Source organism: Thunnus maccoyii, chromosome 4, assembly GCF_910596095.1.
Source record: "Thunnus maccoyii chromosome 4, fThuMac1.1, whole genome shotgun sequence".
In the NCBI taxonomy this organism is placed as follows: Eukaryota; Metazoa; Chordata; class Actinopteri; order Scombriformes; family Scombridae; genus Thunnus; species Thunnus maccoyii.
Window position 1 is genome coordinate 26,752,044 of NC_056536.1, and position 25,975 is coordinate 26,778,018.

At 40.0% G+C, this 25,975-nt stretch overlaps 2 protein-coding genes across 5 annotated transcripts in view; one reads left to right on the forward strand and one right to left on the reverse strand.

Moving 5' to 3' along the window:
- Positions 1–2,310, forward strand: part of itga5 (integrin, alpha 5 (fibronectin receptor, alpha polypeptide)) — a 34,414-nt gene extending 32,104 nt beyond the window's left edge. The window contains exon 30 of the mRNA XM_042410285.1: positions 94–2,310. Within this exon, the coding sequence (XP_042266219.1) occupies positions 94–177 (84 nt within the window). The 3' untranslated portion in view covers positions 178–2,310. The remainder of the gene's footprint in view (positions 1–93) is intronic.
- On the reverse strand, positions 1,571–25,877 carry rapgef3 (Rap guanine nucleotide exchange factor (GEF) 3). 4 transcript variants are annotated; one of them, XM_042410286.1, is made up of 28 exons: positions 25,638–25,877; positions 23,062–23,143; positions 18,577–18,621; positions 14,276–14,382; positions 14,057–14,178; positions 13,088–13,265; positions 12,713–12,797; positions 12,313–12,373; positions 11,788–11,864; positions 11,535–11,681; positions 11,296–11,402; positions 10,165–10,253; positions 9,971–10,049; positions 8,897–9,047; positions 8,680–8,762; positions 8,537–8,567; positions 8,319–8,394; positions 8,011–8,148; positions 7,715–7,812; positions 7,348–7,473; positions 6,412–6,593; positions 5,369–5,459; positions 5,195–5,245; positions 4,952–5,039; positions 4,742–4,806; positions 4,597–4,651; positions 4,342–4,413; positions 1,571–3,874 (listed from the first exon to the last, which is right to left on the reverse strand). In XM_042410286.1, the coding sequence occupies exons 1-28, from the start codon at positions 25,727–25,729 to the stop codon at positions 3,756–3,758; spliced, it is 2,697 nt and encodes an 898-aa protein (XP_042266220.1). In that variant the 5' UTR covers positions 25,730–25,877; the 3' UTR covers positions 1,571–3,755. The 4 variants fall into 4 exon arrangements, with proteins under 4 accessions (XP_042266220.1, XP_042266223.1, XP_042266221.1 ...); XM_042410289.1 differs by having other exon boundaries at positions 23,062–23,147; positions 25,638–25,702; XM_042410287.1 differs by lacking the exon at positions 25,638–25,877 and adding an exon at positions 23,889–23,928 and having other exon boundaries at positions 23,062–23,147.
- Between the last annotated feature and the right edge of the window lie 98 nt (positions 25,878–25,975).

Here is a 25,975-nt window from a genome sequence, read left to right on the forward strand (position 1 = left end):
CACTAGTATACTGGTGATGGGTTAAGAACATGTGTTTAAACTGATTAGGTGCATAGTCATTTCTAATTTCTGCTTTTTATTCTTTTCTTGCAGTTTGGCTTCTTTAAACGATCTTTACCTTACGGCACTGCCATGGAGAAAGCACAACTCAAACCACAGGCTGCTTCTGAGGCCTAAATGTCAACCAGAGCTACCAGAACCACAGTACCTGGCCATATGATTGCAACTGAGAAACCCGAAGGAACATGTAGAGTGGATCAGAAAGCAGTTGAAGAGTTAGGCGAAAGAGAGACCACTGGAACTCCACTGTGCTGCACTAGAGGAAGACAAAAATCCAAAGATCTCCACGCCAAATGAATGTTATTTTTTCTTCTTTAATTTATGTATTGTTTGTCGGCAGGTTGGGATTGTTACCAAATAGAACTTTTCTCAATGCCTCAAGGCTAACATCAGATTGAACTAAAAGAAAGTGACTGCAAAAAGCGCCGGCCTTCAGCCTGTGGATGCAGCAAGATGCCTGTTGGGTTCCCTTTTGTGGATTCTTGGGATGAGAGTTGTGTAATACCCCTTTTACTGCCTTATTTTGGTGCTAATTATCTTTTGTGTTCATTGCCTCTAACAGGATATGGTCATATGTTGCTTGTGGCAGCCAGGAGGTATGAATCATGCTGCCTGTCAGGGAGAGTATTCATCTGATATCTCCTGAACACATGTTTTTATTGACAGTAGATCAGTTAACAGGTTTCAGGTGAAAACATTAACCTGACTATAGCGTGGGCAAACTAAATCTTCTCAATAGCTCGATTTTTATTACAGAAGTTAAGTATTTTATATAATTTGAGCCCTGACCTGTCTGGGGTGTTCCCCTGATTCTTGCCAAATGCATGCTGGGATAGGCACCGGCACCCCGCAACCCTGAACAGGATAAGCGGGTATAGATAATGCATGGATGGATGTTTGTAAACTGTTCATGAAAATGATCTCTCTCTGCCTCAGGTTGGTGGACAGTGCTGGGTTGAGTTGTTTTTGCACTCAAAGGAAATCTACTGATTTTAATTCCAAAGACGCCAAAGACTGACTGACCTTCCTTTGAGTTCTGATTTTGACTCCTACTGATCACTTTGTTTAAATCCTGTTTGTTTGTGTGCAGAGTTACCAATGCTGGCATCGTCATTGTTATTGTAGTCGACTGGGATGGGACTGGAAGCACCACAGACCTGAAACCTCACATTGGGCTTGAAGCAGTGTGGTGTCTCTGTTAAAAAAAAAACAAAAAGAAAAAAAAAAGTGGTGTTCTCCTAGAGAGCATTTTACTGTCTTTACTCCTGCTCGGTTTGTGTTGGGCTCATTTTGTACTCAGACCATGTGCAAGCAAATGACGCTTAATGGAAACCACAGAAGTAATGGCCATAGCGTAATGATGTCTTGAACCAAAGACATGACAATCAGCAATGTTGTAGCCTTGACAGAGACTTTTACTCTGAGAGCAGGCAGGGTCGTCACTCTTTGTGAGTGTGAAGGATCCGTTTTCAGCTTACAGTGTGTATTACTGTGATATACTGTATTTTTGATTGTCTTTTGAGTAAAAAAAAAAAAAAAAAAAGCCCATGTTTTGAAAGAGAAGTGGCTGAAGTCATCCCACTACCAAAAGGCTACAGGGACAGAACATTAAAATGCTTAGTGTTGGTTTCTTTTATTTGTCATGTACATAGATTTTATGTGCCTTAAATGTAAATACTCAATGTCTGAGTTGGAGTTGTGTTTGCTTGCATGTATACATGTGTGACTTCATGCATACATGCATTTGTGTGAATGGTATATTTATGAATGTTTGTTTTGTGTATGAATTGGTTATTACCTTTCCCACTGCTTAGTCCTGGTTATCCCTATCACCTCTGTAGCTTAAGATCATTGAGGTTAAGCCATTCTGCAATAATATTGATCATGATCGCATAAATACAGCCACTGGCCAGGATGACTTTTTTTTTTAACAGCACAGCAGCAGTTAAAATACTTACAACCTCAGTGGAAAATCTCCCCCCAAAGAGTGTAAGTCTACCGTCCAGATGTTGGCGTCCTACAGGATGTCTTGTACCTCTAACAAAGGGATAACAAACTAGGCACTGGGAACTAAATGTTTGGAAGTGCAATATTTATATTCACTCTTTTTTTTTTTATATATTACAGTGCTTTCTTTTGTTTTATGTTTTATTTGTGACTGCGTTGTGATAACCCAGAACTTTGTAACATGTAGTGATGCGTGTCAAAGTATGTGATGAGCACATAGACTAAATCTTTTGTTGTGTTCTGGCTTTTCACCTTCACCTGCTTTCTCACTAAGCATTCTTCAAGTGTGTTTCTACTTCAGATGTATTCACCACTTCATTGCTGGACCACTTTTCTGATTGTACTGATTTTTACGCCACATACTGACACAGAAACACAAACCACAAGAACATATCCGTTGAGTTGAACTTGAGTATGTTGACATAGTTTGATGAATTATGTGCTGTTATGGTTGCACCTGTCTAAACACCACCATTACACTTAACCATATGTGTTACATTTGTTTGCTTCATTACATGTGCCCCCTCTCAATGGATAGTGATTTACTATTTGTTAAATGGTCTACAAAATCCCCACTGGTAATTGATTTAAATCTTTTAACATTGCTTACATGAAAATTCTTTACTGAACATGTCAATGCATAATTTATGACAGGGGATCATTTTACTACATCCTCCGTGGTTACATCAGGAGAAGGCACCCCCCACCCGTCCCCATTTTTTACATGTCTTAGCCCATTTTCACTCTCCAGGACTTTCAAAAAGAAGTTGTATATATTTATGACAAGGAGAGTATTTTGGAATTCAAATGATAACTGATTTGTTGTGAATTTTTCTCACCCCATATTGGGGAGAACATTTTTGTTAACAGGGAAGAAAAAGGGGGGGGGGGGCTATTTGGAGGTCAATTTTTACCTGTTATGGTTTGTACTTTAAATAAAATATTTCCCTTTTTACAAACTCTGGTGCTTTCATTGAATACACATTACTGAGAAAATAATTTATTTAGAAAACAAACATTGTATGAAATTATATGCATGTCAGTCAGTGGCCTGGCTGCCAAAAATGATCTGCAATATATTAGTTTTAAAATACAAGTGCACAACAACAACTGACCTAAAGTGATTAGCTATAGCAAAGATCTGTGTGTGTGTTCTTATGACCCTTTTGTGAAACCATCAGCATTATTCAATCTCACAGACAGCAGTATATAAAATGTCACATAAATGACTTTTGACACAAGACACAGGCATACTTTGCTTAACTGTACATGTTGTAACATTGTGTAGTTTATGTATTTGAGTGGCATCACCACTGGATCAGTTCCCACTGCGATACACACACAACAAAATGTATGTATACCAGTGCGCTATAAGGCTTTTTGGATAAAAAGCGTCCCCTGAAGACTCATGGACACAGAATTGGACTCTCTGGTTTGGTATTTGATGTGATTACTGTGGAAACTGCTTATTTTCTCTCTCATCGCTGTGCAGAAAGCTTCTCCATGAATGTCCAAGCCCCTTCAATTAGATTGAATATCTGTGGCACTCAGTCACTCAAGCAACACCTCCAGAGGTCCATCTTTTTTTTAGACAAGTGTGGAAGTTTTGTTCATCCAGCTACAATCCGTTCTCTGGTTCAGATTTAGGCTACAGTTATACAGTCTTTGTACATTTGCAGGTTGGTGTCCTAGCATTCTGCTGTTCTCGATAGCTGTGTTAGCTTGCGCTGGTTGTCGATCACCTTTAGGTTCTGAATGTAGTGTCGGATGTTGCTGGGACTACGCAGAGGCAGGGCGTGGTCTGAGTCTGGATGAGAGGGATAAATCATGTTTGACTCAGCAGACATTTAAGTGTTTGTACTGGCAAATCTTCCCATTCATTTTTTTAAAATTATTTTTTTCTGGCATTTTTTGCCTTTATAAGATAGAGGATAGTGAGGTGGAAGACAGGAAACAAGGGGAGAGAGATGGGTAAGACATACAACAAGGGATACTGGCTGGAATCGAGCCAGGGACGTAGCGGTTATGTTGCATGCACAGGTACCATTTGGCGACCAGGCCGCTCTGCTCTCACCATTAATTTTTTGCCAGAATGTGAAATTTAAAAAGGACAAGTGTGAAAACAAGTGAAGTGGTGAAACAGTAATCAGGCTGCGGAGATCATACTGTTAAAGATATTGATAAAAAAAACTCTGATTATCATAAATTAAACTCTTCATCTTTTAGACAATACAACTGGTCACAACAATTAATGATATGGTAAATGTAGCTTACATGTAGATATGCGAGTAGCAGGCCCTTCCAGAAACATCCGATCTGCCAGGCCCCTCTGTGGAGATGAAGGCACTGTAGAGAAGATACAGGAGATTACCTACAGGATATATACTGCATGCATCATTCATTTACTTCATGCATATGCAATTGTTTGACCTTGTGTGAATACATATCCATAGCCATGGTATAAAGTGTATATCTTTGCCAATGCTATAAGTCTGCTAGTTGTATGAAAAGCTCATCTGGATCACTTACCGTAAGGCTGGCTTCTGCATTCTCTTACAATTTTCACTGTCTTGGCAATCATGCGCTGTGACAATGAGAGAAAAAGGAGGAATTACAGATCAATCTCATACTGAAGATAAGATGTGCGAGGAGAATAATTGAGTAACTATCTTACCATCTTCTCAAAATTGATCAATTTGTCTATACAGTTTGGATTTCCCTCATGGATGAATGTCATGTCTGAGCATAGATAGGAACAGAAAAAGTGATTAATATCCTGGTGATTTTAGTCAATCATGTCATTGATTATCTAAAAGTGACTTAATTTACATCGTATTCATGTGTAGGCTAATGCTGTATGGGCAACACTGCTGGTTATTGTTACCTTTGAGCAGCAGAGGCATGAAGGGGATGTAAGGAGGACTGAGTTTGGCCACAGCCAATCTGTAGGCCCTGTGGTTGCGTGAAGGATCCTACCAGAAGCAGAGAATAGAGTAACACTTTATGTTAGTACACATAATTAACAGGACATACTATAAGCTGCCTTTGAATGTGAAGAAGTAGAAAACTATAGAGAATAGTACAGTAATAATGTTGGAACATTTATGAAATTTACACTGTAACTTACCATCAACCTCTCGTACGCACAGTAAACTCTTTTTGTCTTGCTGGGTATTCTCTGTGACAGACAATGACAAGCAAAAATGTTGTATGAGTCATTTCCAAAGTTATTGTTCAGTAAATGGTGCCACAACATTTATCATCATCATGACTGTGGTTGTTGCATTCAGGGGTTTCTCACCTCCCAGGTCTTGTAGAGCCTCTGTACTGCACTGTTGCTCAAACCAAACATCACGGCAAAGAATGAATTGAGATTCTTCTGCTCCTTTAATCTGTGGCAGAGAGGAAAAAATGGAAATAAACAAATATGTCTCAAAGTGGCAAAATGCTGTCCTTAAAATGAGTTTTGAGTGCAGGTTTAAAAGATGGTTTATATGGAAACGAAAGTCTACAGCCTGTGTGGGTTGTGGTTAGGTGCAGCAGTGCATTCAGCTTAATGCTAACATCAGCACGCTAATATGCTTACCATAACAATGCTAACATGGTGATGTTTAGCAAGATTTAATGTTGACCATGTTTACCGTTTTAGTTAGCATATAACATGCTAACATTTGCTAATTTGCACAAAAGACAAAGTACAGCTGAGGCTGTTGGTAATGCCATTAGTCCAAAGTATTGGACAAAGTGAAATTTGACCTGATGATGGTGGAAAAGTCAGGGGATCACCAAAGTAATTACAATTCATGCTGTGTGGAATATGGATGTTTGTACCAAATGTCATGGCAATCCATCTAATAATATTTGAGACATTTCACCAGAACCACAAATGTGAACCTCATGGTGGCGCCAGAGGAATGATCAGGAGATCACCAAAGTCATTATGATGTATGGTCTGAGCACCATGGATTTCTGTACCAAATTTTATGGTAATCCATCAAGCAGATGTTAAGATATTTCACTGGCTAAATTAAAACTTTGACATGCAGGTGCGGAAAAGTCAGATAACCACCAAAGTACAACTCATTCTGTGTGGAACATCAAAGTTTGAACCAAATTTTATGGCAATCCATCCAATAGTTTTTGAGACATATCATTAAAAACCAGAAATGCAATCCTCATGGTGATGCTAGAGAAAAGGTAATCCAAAATCAGTAGGGGACTATCCTCTGGGGACCATGAATGTCTCCACAAAATTTCAGATATTGAAGTCTGGACCAAGTGGTGGACTGACCGATTGACCTTGCCATCAAAACATGGTTGAGGTGTTATATAATTAACTCTTACACTGCAGCGATCTTGATGAACTTCTTGAGCAGAATGGCTCGTTTCACCAGGTCTTCACAGAGACACAGCTCAGTCACCACCCAGTACTGCACCTCATTGAAGCGACGCATAAACCGCTCCAGGTTAGCTGTGATGGCACCTGGAAATTTGTGACGGCCAAATATGTAGTAGATAAGCTCCGCCTGGAGAGATGAGCACAACGAGTCACAAACCACTGAAATGTAAAAATCAATGAGAAGCCTGTTTTTACAGGTGACTTAATGAATGTGACTTGCTTCAGAAACATGTGAAGCATGAAGGAAGAACTGTATCAGCAGACTGCTGCTGTCAGATAAATGGTGGAGAGCAGTGTGACTCAGATACAGTTTCAAGAAAGAGATAACCAGCTTTTTGTTGAAATGAGGAAATCTCTGAGTGCTGGTTTCAGCTTTGTTTTTCTTTATGCATAATAGAGCATTATGTACCTTAGAACTGAATATCCTCTTTCCTCTGTATCATTTGTTTATTATTTGTTCTTTGGTTTTCCTATGTATTTTTCTATACAATAGTATTTATGGTAACTTTTTGGATGACTTATGTGATTCGTGATCTATATTTGATTCAACTTTTGAAGTGTCCTATTTCATATGTGCCTGTATAATATTGATGTTGTTGTTTCAAGTAGTTTTTGCCCTTTTCATAGAGGCATGAGGCATTGCTTCAGCTCTGCCCTGATTGGTTCAGCTTGGGAGCAGATTGCACTCTCAATCATGCAGATCACAATCACCTGAGTGCTGAATGTGTTTGTGTCTACATATTGATTGTCTTGCTCTGTGACGGTGATTTGACAATGCCTGATGAAGATCTCTGGTAGATCAATTAAAATTGCTGGGAGCTACTAGTACAATGTGCGGATCTTTTTTCTGATTTTTTCTGCCTTTAATGTTATATCTGCACCTCATGCATGGCAGTGAACAATTCCCAATCGTAGTTGGCGAGTTCACTGGCGATGTCTTTTGAGCTCATCTGTTCGAGGATGTCAGTTGTTCCTCGCTCTGGACCCTGCTGCTCCGCCAGGGGTGTCTAGGATAAAGACAAAGAGAGGGACAGACAGAGAGAGAGAAAGAAAATGAGCAGAGAGAAGGCGGTGGAGTGTATGTTTGATGGCTTTCTGGGCTGATAAGCTGCTCTGAACAAATCCAGCATGTGAAATTTAACTGTATGCACGATAATAAATAATAAACCTAATGAACATATGTCTAACGCGATGAGATTTCATCTTTTCTTTTGCGAGTATGGAGTATGGAGAACACCTATTCCTCACCAGTTGTTCCACTTGACTGCTTGTGCAGATGAACAGTCTTTCGTTGAGTCCCATGGCGGTGTAAACTGCAGTCGCATCTAGCTTTAACTGAGCTCTTTCTGTGAACATTTAATACATCAAAAACTAATTTTCAGCCTAATGAACTGACAAAGAACAGTAGAGAAAATCTATGAACAAGACTAGCACTAGATCAGAAACTGAATTAATAAGCAGCTTTAGATAGGCAATTTTACAGGAACTGCAAATTTAAATGAAAAATATCTGTTCACACTTCAAAAGACAGAATGATCAATCACCTCCCGCAGAGTTCATTTTGACCAGGACGTGATCTCCTCCAGGTTTGACTATTGCTGACATCACATCCTGTACAGACGTGTTCACTGGGAGCATCAAAGTGAGAGGTTTGTTGTCTGGCCTGTAGATCTCGTACAACACTGCATCATGAAGGGAAAGAAGCCAAAATGTCAAGATATGCTAATTTGATAATTGATGTCATGAGTAATGATGTGTGTTAATATCTATTACTCATAAGCAACACCCACAGATGCTGCACATGAGTTAATGTGAGGTAAATGCAGTAATATTGTAATGAAGTCTCACACACCTTTATCTTGAGCTCTGATTGGCTGTAACCTCCCCACCGGCTCCTCACAGTTAGAAAACCAGTCGAACTGCTGGTTCTGCCAATAACATCAGAGTGACTCAGCAGTGACATTAAACGGACAAATGACAACAACATGACATTCAAACTGTTTTCTCATTAAAATGTATCTCTGATATTAATATTCTGTGCCCTGCTGTGATCTATGTGAAGACGCTTACCCTGCTCAGTGACTGATATCCGTTCTCCAACCTGTTGAGATATTAAAAGATGAGAAATAGTGTCATATACTATGCTGCCATAGTTATGACTTATGACTTTTAATAGAAATAGCAGATGTAATAAGATAACAAAGACAATTTACACTTTTGTTCTCCTCCTGTCCCTAAGTTGTTCTTTCAGCATGCTGCACAGACGGAAATCAGCTGCTACCTCCTTCTTCAGCCTCTGTTTCAGCCCAAACACGGTAATTGAAAAAACAAGAACATAATTATTGATTCTCTTCGATAACAAATATTCCAATTCACAGTGTACAAAGAGAAATGGGCATGAATGTGATTAACTTGAGCCTGCAACTTCACCTCCAGGAAGTCTGAAGCAATGGGGTCTTCTTTCAGCAGAAGGCCGTACAGAGCCACCCACTGGCCAATCAGCTTCACTACCTTCTGCTTGGTGTTGAGAACGTAGGAGAGTTTCTCCTGATCTGAGCCCTCAGAGAGCTCTGCCTGGTAGGTGCAATGATCGTTAAGGAATAACGGCTCAACAAGCTTTACAAACAAAGAATCTGAGACTATTATAAGACAAAATTACAACTGAATATACTTGTGGCTATCAGAAGAGATGACATGAGAAAAAATACATCACATTACATTAACATTGCTCATTTGAACTGCGGCCATCATCATCATAAGCAGCAGAAGCAGTAGCAGAGGCAGTTACACACTATCCTTTTTAACTGAAGGGGTGCAATTATACGCATATCATGTGGGTTTTAAGGCTATTAAAAACAGCTCCAATAGGAAAAGAGTAAAGCCTGCACACTAACGTTTTATTCCAAGTTGATCAAAATGTTGTTGTGTCCTCATGTTGGAATAAATGTGTGGGTGTGACTCTTTTCCACTTAGTACACACACTATCCTTATCATCAGCATCATCATCGACACTGATATTAGTTCAATCAGGAGAGACATAGTGAATGAAGTAAAGATAATTGTTTATTATTGCAGATGATGTAGTGGTAATTAAGTCTTGGTCAAGACAGTCACTGGTGGTGGTGGTGGCTGATGACTTCTGCTGAGATTGATAAGGCTGATGAAGTTGATGTAGTGATAAAACTGATGAATCTGCAAACACTAGGCGGTGATGGGGAGGTGGAGGGGGTGTGTCTAACAGCAGCATGAACGCACTAAAGGCAGAAACTTATTAAATGACAACAGCAGGATGATAGGCTAACAACGGAGGTGTGTCGCTGTGCTATTGGATAGATTTGGACAGCTGATTACAGCTGGCAATGACAGCAAGGGAGATTATGACTGAGCATGTGTGAGAGATGTGAATGGCACTATGAAATGAGAAATATAACTACAGGCATATACATGCAAAAGATAGTCTTCCTGACTTAACTTTCGCTAAAGCGCCATTACTATTCAGGATATTGGTGCTGTAGTGCAGGACACAGTTGACTGGAGGGCATGAAGACTTTATGGGTGAGCAGAAAGTCACCCACACAGGGATCTGCAGGGAGACAGACATCACAACAACACACAGTTGTTTAACTAGTTGACTAAGTCATCCCTGGTAATCATCAGTAAAACGGGGAAAAGGCAAGAAGATGCCCGCAGGCTCTCACCAATAGCATCATTTCCATTAGAGTCCAACTTCACTGTGTCCAGTAGGTGTTCCAGTATTTTCTCAGGTGTTCCTGACATTACTGTGTACCTGCACAGAGCATTGCAGAAGAGAAAAAGAAGAGGAACAGATCATTTATACTAACATAAAAATAAAATATCTGATGTGTATTGCTCTGCATGCATGCACTGAGCTTATGTGTTTGTGTGTGTTTAATTAATGCCTTTTATTATAATTGTTCTCCATGCTTATGTCCTATTTTAATAACCGCTAACTTAAAGTCTTATTAAGAGTGACAACATAACTGTCCAGGGACTATAGATGAAAATAGTCTCTTGGCTAACTCTAACACATTACATGAATAATTATATAATTAGAATTGTCTTATCAGGTTTACTGTATGTCTGTTTGCGTGCATATATTGATTGATAACCCCTCCACAAAAGCAGAAGCAGAAAAAAGCCCATGACGTAATCATCGCATAGTTTGTCCAGAAGACTCCAGTGTTTATAATACTTGTCAGAAACATATCACACCTGAGTGGAAAGCAGTGTTGGTCGGGTCAGTTACAGATCAAAAGTTTGCTGTTTAATTAAAAAAGCCATATACTGTGTCTACGTCATAACTCTTTCATAACCAAATTTAGAGGGATCTTTGCTGAATGGTATCAGGCCCAAAAATTCAATACTTGTTGGCTTCTTCAGATAATAAAGCTTGTGAAGTAAAGTGGAGAGAACAAGAGAAGATGGATGTAGTGTGTGTAGGTGTGGAAGTAAAGAGGGAAACAAGTGAAAAACTAAAAGGGAGGTCATCATTGAGTTAATTCACTTTTATGTTTGCTAAAACACTTCAAGACTGATAACAAGTCATTCAACAAGGCAGGGTTGAAGTCCATTTCTTTTCTGGGTATTAGATAAAAATACATTAGTAAGATCTCAACGACGTTTGACAAAAAGATCTGTATACTTGTCCCACATTATGCGATGATGACCAATGGCAACGCTTGTATTACTTTTATGATACAGTATCTGCACACACCCAGGTTAAGTATCTGTGAAGAATTTTAATGATTATAAAGCTGCTTGTAAAGTGACTGTTTTGTCTGAGAGGTGGGTGTGTCAGAGTTTCTCACTTGCTGTTGTTCCCTGCTCCTCCCTGTTCTGCTGAGTCAGCACTCTTCTCCAGTACCAGCACAGCTTTCCCATGCTCCTCCAGTCGCACCGTATTTGCCTCCACATCCTAAAGGGTACAGAGATGGAGACCTACAGCTATTACACCGTCACATATGGCCTTAAATGCATGGCAACATTTTTGACATCTGACAAAGAAGCCATGGAGATGCACATATAGTAAGTAGGTGATCAGACACACCTTGAGAATGCGTATGAAGTCCTGTTTATCAACACGGAGGAAATGGCAGTTGTCTTCTCTCAAGATGATGGTGGCAGCACGAGGTGCATCGTTCAGCAGCGCTAGCTGCCCAAAGTCCTCACCCTCATGTAGTGTTGTTACCAGGCCCTGTTTGCACACAGTAGTTTCATCATTATATACTAGCGTAAAAGCAAGAAAGCATTTACTAATAACAATTCTGAGGGTTTTATTTGCAACCAGTAAATAGATTTACCTTTCCATGTGTGATCACATTTACAGAGCCTTTCCAGATGATGTACCAGGAAGTGCCTTTGTCCCCCTGGCTGAACACTACATAACAAAAAAAGACAGTCGGCAACAACACTGGTTATTCACACGTGTCTCTGTATGAATAACCATCATAATTGCATGAAGATCATGTTTACAGGGTACTTTCATGCAATGGGCATTATTATGTATGTATGACTTTCATATACAAGACTAAATGGAAAGAGAGATGAGAAGAGTATAAAGGACACATGACTGCCTTCATTTAAGTGATGAATCAATCATGACGTGAGGACTTTCAAATATTGCTGATGGTTTACGTGGTTTAGTGGAGATAATATATCTGAAGGGTATGTTGGGCAGAAGAGGACATTTGTGCACGTTAGAACAACAGTATAGTGAGGTTCAGCTCTACAATGAAACTGTGTGTGTGTCTATGTGTGTCCACGTGTGTATGTAGCACGGCTCTCTACCACCCAAGCTCAAACGTCAGCAAAGCTGTCACACTCACAGACTGTTCCGGCCTTGGCATGTGATTCAAAGACCAACACAGCTGCTAGTTCCTTCCGTACCTACAGGCACAAAAGAGCAAGAAATGAGACTCCACTGATAACTCCTGTTTCCACTGTGTTATATTCCAATATTTTTTTGGTCCAAGTACATTATGAAAAAAATTGATTCTGTATATGCAAGAAAAATACTAGCCTAGAACACAGATTAACATTTTTAAAGATTAAATTTAAGGTATACTATCACCATCAAAGTGAAGTTTAATAGCAAGACTCTCAATTTCTACAAGCAAAAACATGGGCCATCAGAATAATTTGAAAGACTGTATAGTCATGTAAAAATTTTACACATAGTGGTTTTAAGGACACTGATGTCAAGGGCAGGCAGTAATAGTGACTTACAGAGGCGGAGAGATGAGCAGCAGCCTTGACATGGAGCAGCTCCTCATAGATGACCTCCAGGTCCTCAGCACTCCTCTGACTGGGGCTAGACGCAGAGAGGGCAACAGGTGTGATCAGCCATAAAAACAGCTGATAAAGACATAATCCAACAGTACCGGTTCCTTTGAGTGGTTTTATGAACCTTATATGACTGTCATACATGACATACTGTAAATAAATGACTTCACTAACTAGGTAATGCTTCATATACAGCAGCTACAGAAGCATCGGGCATAGTTGAGATAATAAGTCCAATGTCTCTAAAACAACATCATCATCATGTAGTCTGATAGTGTTTTCATGCATGCAGTTGTTTTATTGGCTTAACATACTAACCATTTCCGCAGAATCATAGTGAGCAAAGCATCAGGACCCAGCTGAGACAGCAGAGACAGAGCTTCCTGCAGCTCATCCTCCGAGTCTTTCTCGTTTGTCATGTGGTTCAGGCCAAACTCGGAGTCCTGGAAGCGGTAGAACTGGGTGTCCTTGTCATGAAAGTTCACCTCATGTTTCACTTGATTGAGACAGAACACAGGAAAAGGAAAAATATTCATGAGATCTTAATGTAACTAAGGGTGACGACCTTTTGAGATATGGTGATTACATAAAATTTATCATTTAAACATCCCCTCCAGAAATGTTTTGTTGATGAATAAAAATACTTTGCTTTGAATAATTTTGAGTGGAACGGGACTTAAAGTAGAACACAACTCTTTCATACACAGATTAGTTAAAAAAGACAGAAACAAATAAGTACATTTTGACCTTAGAAGAGAATTTTGTTGTCACATAGTAACTTTACAACACTCCAGAATGACAAGATAAATGGAAATAAGTGCAAATCTATTCTGAGCGATCCCCTTCATTTGATGATGAAGCATTTCTATTCTGATTGGAGTGGTCTCTTCCAGAAAGACAATATCCCGTCCAGAGAACATAAGTGGTTAGTGAAGACTTGACTGAGTGAGAACTCATTGTTAAACATGTTCCCTGGCAGACTAAGTCACCAGATCTCAAGCTACTCAAATGCTAAGGGGAAATTCTTGAGTGCTGCTTGAGACATTGAGACATCATTATCAGAATATATTTTTAAAAAATTGCCAGAAAACGACAGCATTTCCTGTCAAATACTTATATAATCTTCTACAGTCCGTGCCGAGGTGTGACCTCATGCAACACCTGATAAATATTGTTTTATTACTCTTTACTTTGGTTGTCAGCCAAATGTTGCTGGTGTCACATGCATACAGACAAGAGGAATTGGTACGTTTTACTCGAGACATACTGTATTTCCTCATTTCTTACCATGAACAAGGATTCCTTCATCCACCAAGACCTGCCACATTCCAACAGCCTGGCTTCTTGATTGGAGGCAGTCATTTTGTTTCATCAGCCAATCAACAAGCTCCTTACCAGAACAACATTGTCTGTAAGAGTAATTTCACATGTCAATTTGCATGTAATTTGCAGAGTTTGTCACTTTTTTTTTTTTTTTAACACAGAAGAAATGTACAGTGTGGGTACCTGTATGATTTGAGGTGATACTTTCTATCTCGGATCAGACCGGGGTTCCTCTCGATCATGACGCTGTACACTGACCTCGCTGCCTTCACAACACGATCTGAGAGAAACTTGATAGACAATGAAAAAAAATATTATCAAGCAGCTAATCTATTAGCATCTTTCTATTATAGAGATAAATCTGCCAAGACTAAGTCATGCTCCCTTTTATGATGTGATGAAATAGGGTGAGAACAAGTGAGAGAGTTCTGTGTACATAAGGAGCCAGGATATGCAACACAGTCGGTCTTGTTAACTGAAACACTGTGCTTATTTAGGAGTGTGAGAGAGAGAGAGTGAAAGAAAGAGAGACAAGTTTCTTTGCATTTCCCCTCAGCGTGGAGATCATGTGCGATGGCAGGTATTTCTAACAACGTGAGTGGAGATTTCTGTGGGCATCAGAGTGAAATGTGGTGTGTGGGTTGCAGGGAGGTGGGAATGTTTTATAAATGGCTATGTTTTGTTCAGCTTTCCTACATCTCGCTGAGTTCTGAGTATCTACAACTCACACACTCTGGCACGCAGCGACAACAAACTTTCCCCTCTCTCACCTCCTTCAATGTGCTGCTTTTCCTTTGAAGTCTCGATTTATTTCCTCCTCACTTCCCCCTCACATAAACACGGCTCACTTGGGTCAGGTCTAAAAACCAGAGAGGTTGCAGACAGGGTGCAAAACCTGTCAGCCACTGATGCAGAAGCAAGGCTTATATAACAAGAATGTGCTGTAATGCGGATGCCCTAATTCAGATTTTTTCATGCTTTCTGCACTGCTTCTCTTTCGTAAACAAATTGGATCAAACTACCACCCAACAATATTTACAATCTAAATGATTGACAGAGGTAGACTTTGTTATTTGCTTCTCCCTGTTTGACTTCCTCTCTTGCTTCTCCTGCTCCCAGTCTTGTGATTCAACAAGTGACTCAGACAGTTATTTGTTTGTTCTGCGGATTCTTCTTTGGGCACTGCTGTTAGCCCAAGGTGGTGGTCTTGAGATGCACACAGAACCCAACAATGACCATTTCCTATATTAGTATTTTTTTTTGTTGAGCGGAGTTGCGGCAAAACGAGGAAGCCAGGGACAGAAACGACCCCACTGACCCCATGCCTCGAAGACACCGACACAACCTTTGCTCTTTCACCTGAACTCGAGGCCACAACACATATTTGTTAGATCCAAGTTCACGCAGGCCTGCTAATTATGATGCACAACTATAACGGACTACTGTGGGTAATGCTGTACAGTTACACACTTCAACCTATCATGCCCACATCGGCCTGTTCCCAGACCTGACATCTTCAGAGTAAATACGCCCTGAGGCATCTGCTGTGCCCCATAGAAGTTATGTTGTCTAGAGGTCACCAGTATTCCCAGGGGCTATTTTTTCCCCATGGGAATGCCAAAGTCACATTCTCAGGCATGTCAACTCCAAAACTTATTTTCTTGATGAGGCAATTTTCCATTACCTAAGCCAGCCTTTACAAAAACAATATCAAAAGCCATATTTCACTGAGGGAGCCTGGCTCTCACTACTGAACCTGACAATCATGTAAACACGCAGAAAAGTGAATAATTTCTTCCGTGCGATGTTTTCAATTGCTGCAGTTCAATTGTCTGTGTCCGACTGCGCGCTGTTTATTGTCTGTATGTAGGTCATCTGATCATCTTGTCTAGGAACTATAAGCCATGTGTTACGTAGGTAATTGTTCCAACTGAGTCGAATTACAGAGTAAACACCTTTCCCGCAGGTGCACCAGTCAATGACTCAAAGTACAATGCACACTGTGTATTGGTGTGTAGTAATGTATGGGCCAGCTGTTAGGTTTGGGAAGGCAGCTATAACCCACTTTATGACTTGGGTCCATATTGCTGTTGAGGTCATTTTACAGTCAAGAGCATATATACAAAAAGTATCTTAAAACCACTGATCCACAGTATATAAATAACTTCATATTGTTATAGACTTAAGTTGTCGAGGTTATATTATCTCTACTTATGATCCTAAATTACCACGCCTACAGAAAGGCTGCTCTACAGCTTGTACAGTTTACTCAGACGCAGGTTGTATTTGTCTTTATCACTACATATTCATATAACTTCTGTGCATTATCTTTATTCATTTAAATCTGTTTGTGGCTTGTGGCTGTTAGTCATCTGCTCTAGGAGTGTGTAGTGTGTGATTTGGTTGCATGCATTTGTCTTGTTGGGTGGAATGATGACCAGTACAGTTATTCTCTGTGTGTTTCATCTGTAGGCGAGACATTTCTCTGTTTCTTACTCTCTCTGTGACCTTGGTGGGCAGTGTTGTTTGAGAAGCAGCTGCAGATGAACACTGTGAGTTGGAAAGGAGCCTTAATGTCGCTGTGTGGTCTCTACAGATACCTGACTTTCCCCCCGTCTCTCTCTACATCAGAAAAACACAAGACCACACACCTACCAGAAACATTTCCATCCTGAAAAAATCCCCCCAGAAGATGGGTAAAATGATTTTCACGACCTCTGACAAAGTCATTCAGCATCAATTTTTAGATCTATCAAGTTGTATCTGCGGTTGATGTCACTTCTCACCTACACTATATGTGTTGCACAAACACATTGTCCAACCTACAAAGTCCTCTACCTGCAGAACAGAAACACCTCAACAAAAGGCAAGTGGAAAGTGTGAAAAGTTTTGCAAACAAATATTACACACTTTCCATTAGCTGCTTGGAACATGTCAAACATTTTAGCCATTCTGATGGCGGGGCTCTGGGGATTGCAATGTTGATCTGTTGTTCTGTTGTTCGATTACTTTGGTCTAAACTGAAATATCTCAACAACTGTAGGATGGATTGCCATGAAAATGTGTACAGACATTCACGGTCACCAGAAGATGAAGCCTACTGACTGTGGCAACTTTTCCTGTAGCGCTACCGTGAGGTTAACATTTTTGTTTTTTACCCAAATACCCAAATACTGGATAGATTGCTATGCAATTTATCATCAGGCCAACATTTCAGTTTGTCCAAAACTTTGGTTTATCTGTCTAACAGGGTTACCTATCTTACAGTCTCACAGATCCGCTAGCATGGCTGTAGCCTTCTGGTTTCATAGATGAAAATTTTATTTTTAAAATGTGACCAAAGATTAGTAGCTACTAAACTTGTGATCAAATATGGTGAATTCTAGTTCAGTGTGTCTAAAGAGGAAAACTACACATGTTGCAGATAAAAAAGTTGGAGCACAATCAAACACAGCTTATTAAAAACAATCCATCTTGTACAGTGCTATCAGAATGTATGATGCTCATTTGTGACTTCAAGGATCAGGAGCCAGCACTTGCTAAGCAACCAAACAAAGCTGCAAGAGGTTAGCAACACCTGCCTCCTGCAGACTCTCTGTAGATTACCTCTCTATCTTCTCTTTCCACAACACAAAACAAAATTCACAGGCATTGATTCTTTGGGTGTTGAAAGATGCTGTTTCTCTCTCACACTGTCTCTCACTGACAACTTCTTCTTTCTGGGGGAGACCAAAAGAATTCCCTTTCCATGTCAAACCCTGTTATCAGTGTTTAAAAGGTTCTCTAGTTGGCATGCTGTTGAAGAAGCTGAGATAAAGCGGTGTGAGGGGCCTGGACTGGGTGAAGCAGGGCTCAGAAGGGTGGGGAGGGTCAATTAACTGTGGGCCCTGGAGTGCCCTTTAGACTCCTTGTGACTACTTGCCACGTTAGGAATGTGTTTTTTAAGACTCGCTTGAGTAGTAATGCAGGATATTATAACAACAAAAGAACAAGTTCAGCATTTTAAGAGGATGCAAGCGCTGCAAGTCTAGATGATAGCAGAGGTCAGTGCAGCTTAAAGTCACCAGGAGAGAGAGAGAGAGCAATACAGGCTGCTGATAATTTCAAGACTCACATTCAAGTGCTATGCCAACCAAAGTCAATAACTGTTATCAGCTAATTAGTAAAGTGAAAGATAGAAGCCTCGTATGCACTTACAAACCTGATTATGTAACTGTTTGGGAGCACTTAAATGAGAGGATATGACATAAAAGATGCTAAATAATAATTAACCTTGATGACCGATGTAAAAAAAAATCAAATTTTTAACAGTCAGGCTCATTGAGATTTTCCATTTAGTTTGCTTAAGAGCAAAAACATGATGAAAGCATGCTTCTCCTCTGTCACTGTGTCTCTCCTTGTGTTCCTTGTGAGAACATTAGATTACTCTCAGCTGTGAGGAGGTGATGTACCAAAGCATAGCTCACCATCTGAGGTATACACACCTGCTTCATAGTGTCCTTTGAATTCAGGGCTTCTGGCAGCGGAGTCTAAAGGAAAGAGGGAGAGACATTATCACCACTGAGCCATTTCTCCATATCTAAAACCTCTGAAATAAAGCAGATAACTTGCTCTGGAACGGCATTCCACAGGAACTAGCTGGTCGTTGATGATAATCTCACTGTGGTTGCACCAAATAAACAAATATAACCAAGCTGGACTGTCCAGATAGAAAGAATAATTATTTTCTTTTCATTGAGATGAAGGTCAACATAAATACATTAACTCAACCTGCGCTGAGTTACTATTGTCTCCACCGTGGTGTGGGTGGGTATCAAGTGTGTGTAATGAAGTGGGAGGAAAAAGTACACAGACATGAGCTGAAGGAAAGTACACAGCCTGTTGCCACGCATTTTGTTGAGTGAAAAGGTTGCTTTTAGCTACTGACTATCCTTTCTTATGAAAAGGCTTTTGAAAGTGTTTAAAGATTAAATGTACTGCAGCAGTTGCCACAGATATATACGTTTAATCACATATTATTTCTGGTGACTCCCTTTACCAGAACATGGTCTTATGAGAGTCAGATTAACCCTAACCTAAACCTGTTACCTTGTACAATTATTCAGCATTGCTATGTCCGTACTTCGGCCTAAGTTTTACTTCCTCTATGCTTCTTGGTTTTTATGTTTTTATGACAGCCTTGTGGTGTACCTGTATTCCCGAGGCACTTGCTTTTGCTCTTAATTCAAGTGTCAGAGCCATATGAAGGCTATTATAGGGATCCCATTTTCCTTCCAGATCTGATAACTTGTGGGTACTTAGAGCTATGTCTGCACGCACACAGAATGAGGGAAAATTGATTTATAGGCAGCACATTTCACTTAGTCTCAGTATAGGGTTGTAAGGTTTACAAGTATAAAATATTAACCGAATGGAATATGGATGTATTTTTACAACATGTATGTTTGTTTCTTTGCACTGTGCTGATGCATCGTACGAACAGATTACAAAAAAAAGTTTAACACATGCAAAGTAACCACACGGCATGACTGAAATTGACGCATGAGGTATAGCTGACCTAATTGTTGAGATCAACTCTTTAAATCACTGATATAAATCTGTTAAATGTCTCCACTCCTTGTGCAGACTTTGTGGCATGTTTTGTCTGGTGTGCTGTGCAGCCAGCTACGGTACGTCACATGATTGTCTGAATGGCACACTGCATACTTGAAAAACTCATTAGCTCATTAGCCCCCACTGTGGCAGAAAAGCTTGAAAAAAAAACACCTTTTTTCACTGATCATACTTTTGTTTCTAATAAAAGAATTTTTCACTGTGTATGTCTTTATAAAATCATATGTGTGGCATTGTTTTGTCAGTTATAACCAGGTCAGAGTGACACATGTGCCCCTTGAGTAAACAAAAAATGTGGATAAACCAGTGTTCTCCCAGGTCTGTAGACAGGCAGATACTATTAGGAACCTTTGTGAATGTGAGGCATTTTGTTCTCTTTTGTCCCCATGTATCAGCACCGGTATGCAGGAGCAGGAAAGACAGGAGGGACTATGCCCTGGCATCTCCTAATGATGACAGCAAAATGAGCTCAATTTTTCCCCCTGTTAAAGGTGATGTGTTAAGAAAAGGAATTAGCTAGTGCCTCAGCGCTATTTTAATTGAGCTCATTGTTCATATCATACATCGATGAGAAACAAAAGGGGTTGGATATCATTTTGGGGCAAAAATTGAACACTGCTGATATCAGTTATAAAATGAATATTGTTCATAAGGCGGATCTCACTGCCTTTGTGCCAGTATAGTACAAACAATGTTCCCATTGAAAAGATAATCATGTGTTTAATGTCAAGTTTATATATATATTAATGATTCGGGTACATTTAGTATGTTGTCAACCTGACCTTTACACTTGGGTGTGTAAATCTTTTTTAAAGTATTGGCCTGGCGAGGACATCTCTGTGAAAGTGTTCATGTGTAATTTATTACATGTAAGATAACCTAAATAAACACAAACTCCCCTGACAACCACTTGAACGACTCCTGTGACATTTGAGAATATGTGTAGCATGTTAGATCAAGAGACTATTAAATTTAGTGTGTCCGGTGTCATACTTGTACGTCACAGACCCAAACATAATTGTCAGATATGAATCTTTTGTGTTACTTTACATAAAATATGACTTTCATATTTGGCTGGGAAGAGCAGGAAGTCCAGGATACAGTCTGGAGAGATTTACAGTTGTCTTTGACCTATTGATGCTTAAAAGTCAAGTAAATTTAGAACCTAAGAGCCTCACCACTGTTCTGTGTCTTCCTGTGACCTGGAAACAAAAACTTCCCCTTTGTGCAATCTTCTAAATCTCTTTTGTAAACCGAGCAGGGGTGTTATGGTGGACTTGGACAATAAACAATACACTATTTATAACCCCAGTTTAATAAAAACTTTGTGCTTTGTTACCTTCCTGTGTCCCCACACCCGAACTGCTAACACAATAGAGAAAACTGCTTCAGTCTACTGGAAGCATTCTTGAAATATCTGCTAAACCTCTGTTTTGGGGACCCTTTAACTGTGTCATAGTGGAGCTCTATGAATAGTGTTGCTATCGCTTTATCCACATCTCCTCCAACTTTTTTCCTCAGTTTCAGCACAAAATTAGCCGCATTTTGATCGCTGGGTGGTGTGCCACTTGAACAAAAACTAGGTTTAAGGCTATTAAGCTCTAAACACAATAACAACTATCATTTTTGCAACAAATTATGACTGTACCAGTCTTTCAGTCTGTTCTTGGTCTTTCTGTACCAAGTCACTGCTATCTTGTCTAATTCCAGATATTTCTAGAAAAAAAGGGGCTGGTATTTAGTGTTACAGCTCAAGATTTGCAAAGTCACAAGCACATAGACAACATAATCTATCTAATTACTTTTAAAAGACACACAACAATTCAAGAAGACAGTGTGAATAATCAAAACAATGGCGCATCACTATCATCTCTCCTCATCATCATCATTGTGTGACACCATATACTAATTCTTGTCTGTGTTACATAAACTAATCCTCAGTTATTTCTCTGGAGAAATCATTAAAAGCAGCATACCCAGCTGATGCCCCTTATGGTCGTTCTTTCCACTGAGTAGCGGTCCGGGAACACTTGGTAATTGTAACTCCGAAACAGATGCATCTTGACTCAGACCAAAACAACCGAAAAACAACTTTCCCAGTCAGATCTGAACACGGAGTCAGCACCTTCAGACATTATTCACAGCACAGTCGATCAGCTGCTCGTTACTGTACACGCAGCACAACGACACTGCCGCTTCAGGAGCCCGCATTATGTCCCCCGAATCCAGGCAGGATCCTGTATGTCGGTCTTGCATTCAAACCCACGCTGGATACTTCTGCTAGACGTGTTTGCCTCTCAGAGAGGTCGGGCTGTGTAATATTCAGCCATCCCTCGTAGCACAGGCGCACTTTGCTGCTGCTGAGTTGCGTGTGTGTGTGTGCTCTCTGGCTGGAAGTCAACATCACAGAGAGACGGCCTCCTCTGGCATTTCACCATCTAATTAATGGCCTTTGATTTATTAGGCCTGACGTCGACGTACTCCGTGCACATGTGGGCAGGTGCAGACGTTGCATTTTGTACGTTTTTTTTTTTTTTAACACGTCTTAAAATAGAAAATGAAATGTGTCTGTTTTTACCAGGCTCATACTATAAATACAGAGGTGGCACAGATGCAGATGCACAGATGTATATATGGTTTTTTAAAAAAAAAGACAAAATTTGCAAAAATATCAAACAAACAAAAACATGATTTGCAAAAAAAAAACTCATATCATGACGTTATTAATTTACATCCTTCACTTCACTTCAACTTAAACTACATCCCTGTGGTGAAGATATAAAAAGAAACCGCACACAAACACTTGTGAACTACTTGTTTTGCTGTTCAACTGATACTGTAGGTTCAGGAGACTGAGTCAAGGGTAAATTAAAGGAGGCATAATGTTCCAGGCGGGCGCTGCATGGTCTAGTTTGTTCAGTGTAGTCGTTCAGAACAGCCCACATGAGCTGCAGAGCACCGCATACACACTTATCAGGTTGTCCAGCTGTCTGGCTCAACTGGGTCTGTAAGCGCATGGACGCGCAGATAAACTGTTTCAAGGGCAGAAAGCGGTTTATGTTGGAGAACAATACTGGATGTTTCACATTAGTAGTAGTTTTGTCCAGTTCTAGCTTACAGGTGTTTGCCCTTTGCACAGGTGTTAAACTGTTACATACCAATGGTTTATGGATTCATAAAACTCAAATCATACTGCTTTATGTTGTACCAACAGGTCTACTGTAGTTTTCAGCTGTGAATACACTTTGCTAGATAGCCACATTATTCTCTGTGCCTCTGGTTTGGATCCAGTGTGTGTGGTTCAGAGTTATTTTATTGACTTCATTTGTGTTGTTGAACAGAAGCATATGACTTACTTCTCCTATGTCTGGTGTACGACGTCTAGGTGGAGAACAGATCGATTTGACCAAGTTCTCCATGGAGAAGATGGCTTGGATACTACCTATGTGAAACATGGAGAAACAGGGTAAGAATTAGTTTCTTTAACAGCCAGGAAAAAAACAAACAAACATGAGAATGCATAGTCAAGCCTGTCCCATCATCAGCAATTAGTTGAAGCAAAGCAGAGATAAGTGATGTAAATCTGCAGACTGTCAAACAAGGACAAGGGAACCCTCTATTTAACTTGATTTTCCATGCACCTCCAGTTATAACTGGATCGTGGTCAACTGTATCCTGCAGGCTGGACACGTTATGTAAGACTTGTTTAAATCCCAGCTATTGTTTCAGTGCTGGGCTGCCCTTCCTGTACTGACCTCAATGCCTGAATCAGTTTGCCATGGCTTTCCACAAGCTCCCCACAAGATAATACACCCACAAGAACGTCTACACTGCCCTGCTTTCCATGCTTTGCTGGGTTTTTTCCTCTAGCTGGAAAGCTGTAAGACGGCAATGTATTAGAACAATCTCTTGTAAGAATTATTATTAAAACTCCAGCACCTGTTGCTCCTGCGTGCTATCTCTGTTTAGACATTACTGCCTCTTCCTTGGAGCCCTACTTTATCAGCGTGTGTGGTGAGTGAGTGATGTATCACAAATTCTACAGAACTCACAATGAGTCACAACCTCTCCCAGTTCAACTGTACAACAGTCCCTTTTCCATGAAGCTACTGTGAGGCGAATCTCCCACAGTCTCTCAGAAACAAGAACAGTAACAAATCAAAAACAGTAACTCGCTTCTTACCAAGTATAGATTCCCGTGGAGTCATGAGGATGCTCCAATCACAGCCGTCCCAAAAGAAAGAATTAAAGTAAACAAGCGATTAAAACCGCACAGAAAGTGCTGCTTTAAGTTGTCTGTGCTCTCGCTAAAGTTGTCTGTGCTCTTGCTTAAAGTTCTCTGACTCAGTCTCTTCCAAATGCCTTTAAGGGACTCGAAGATGCCAAATTAAGAATGCTCACAATGAAAGAATCCAGTTGTGCTTCTTATGACCTCCTGAGGGACAGGATAGTTTAGCTGATAAGGAAGAGCACATTGCTACAGTCTGTTTGATAGTATCTGACAAAGTGACTGTGATTGTCTTGTGTGCACAGTACAGCAGCACATCATAGGGTAGGTATGCATAGAGCACTGTTGCTGTTTTGAAAGATTTATGGTAGTTTTGTACAGACTTTAAAAGGGCTTCACCCACAGAGAAAGGAACAAACTGCTTTCTGAATGTCTAAGCTACACTACTTTCTGAAAAGTAAAGACAGAAAAAAAAAATTCAAAGACGGTAATTGCTTTGTGACCCTGGGACTATAGTGTTGGATGACCTTGTTAGGTTCAGAGCACAGTTAAAACGAACATAAAAATTCATCTCACAGGAGAGATTAAATTTAGGCTGCTGTGACCTTGAACTCCTCAGCTACACAGGTCTCAGTTAACTTTCCGTGTCTGGCATTTTGAAAATAAATGCTACCCTCTATTGAGAACTCTGATGCCCTGCAACCTGCATCGAGTGTAAAGCAAGCCTCAGTCAAATTCACATACATCTGGAATACAAAGCTACCACAAAATGAAGCAATTAGAGTAGGTTTTAGACCCAGAGATTTTTAGAAACTCATCAAGTGATAAACTGATGAAAGAATCTGTATAAATATCCAAAAATTATATAACTGTGAGTTCTTAGGCAGGATATTTATGCCTTTATATCTGATTACACTAGAAAAATAATGTTGTTTTCTGTGTTTTTAGGCGAAAGTCCATCTTTCTTTCTCTCCTTCTTTCTCTCTCTCTCTCCTTCTTTTTCTGTATTTATTTATGTGTTCATGTGTTATGTGCCCTGTTTCTATTTAGATCCCTTGGGAATGGGAGTGGGATTTCCTGCAACAAATCTACGCCCATGGAATGTGTACTTTGCCAACTGTCTTTGTTGTGCCTGCTTGGTGGTACATACACACACACACACACACACACACAGAAACCTTTCCTTCCTCACCCCTGGCCAGTTAGCAGTGACAGGGAGAGACATATATTATTCGTTTGACCCCGAGATCAAATAAGGACTGAAGCAGAAACTGAGGCAGACAGTAATTCATGAGCGAAGGCATTAAAACAGATGGTGGCAATAATTCTAAACCTCACAACACCTCAAGTTTGTCAACAGCGTTCTCACATATCTACCCCCTGCTGTCAATCATACGGTGGAATTTATCACAGGTTTTAAGTTATAAATACAGAAAAGCAACAAATAACTTTGACATATTATTTAGAGATTCAATAACTTGCTTTGTCTTGAAATTTGGAATAACTGCGATGTAAAATTATACGTCAAGAACTGCTCGTTAGACATATAATAATAATTTATTAGATAATCATACATTTCCATGGCAAACTATTTAAGAATAAAGCAGTTTTTCATCTGAGGACGTCCCATAATTATAAAATAATATAATAAATCAAACAATCTGTTAGTCAAAATATCATTTTGATAAGTGATCAATAACTTACCAAAGGCAGGCTCGTGTGAGATTTTTCAGTCCGATGGCTTTCACAGATTTTGAGTTTGCTGTGCTTCCTTTTTTAGCCTGTACTCCTTTCATATGTCCGAGGATGATTCCTCTGTCTGTGTCGTTATGCGAACTGTGGGAAGCGTTGCTGGACACAGTTTCCTATATCTCTCTGATTGGTCATGAAGAGAGTTCTCCAGGGCATGGGCTAGAGCAATGAGACATGGCTGTGTGAGAGTGTGAAGAAGTATATACGCATCTACATGTGGTTTTATAGGTGACATACTTGTCTGCATGCATAAAACCACAGGAAAGCTTCAAAGCTCATCTTTGGTGCAG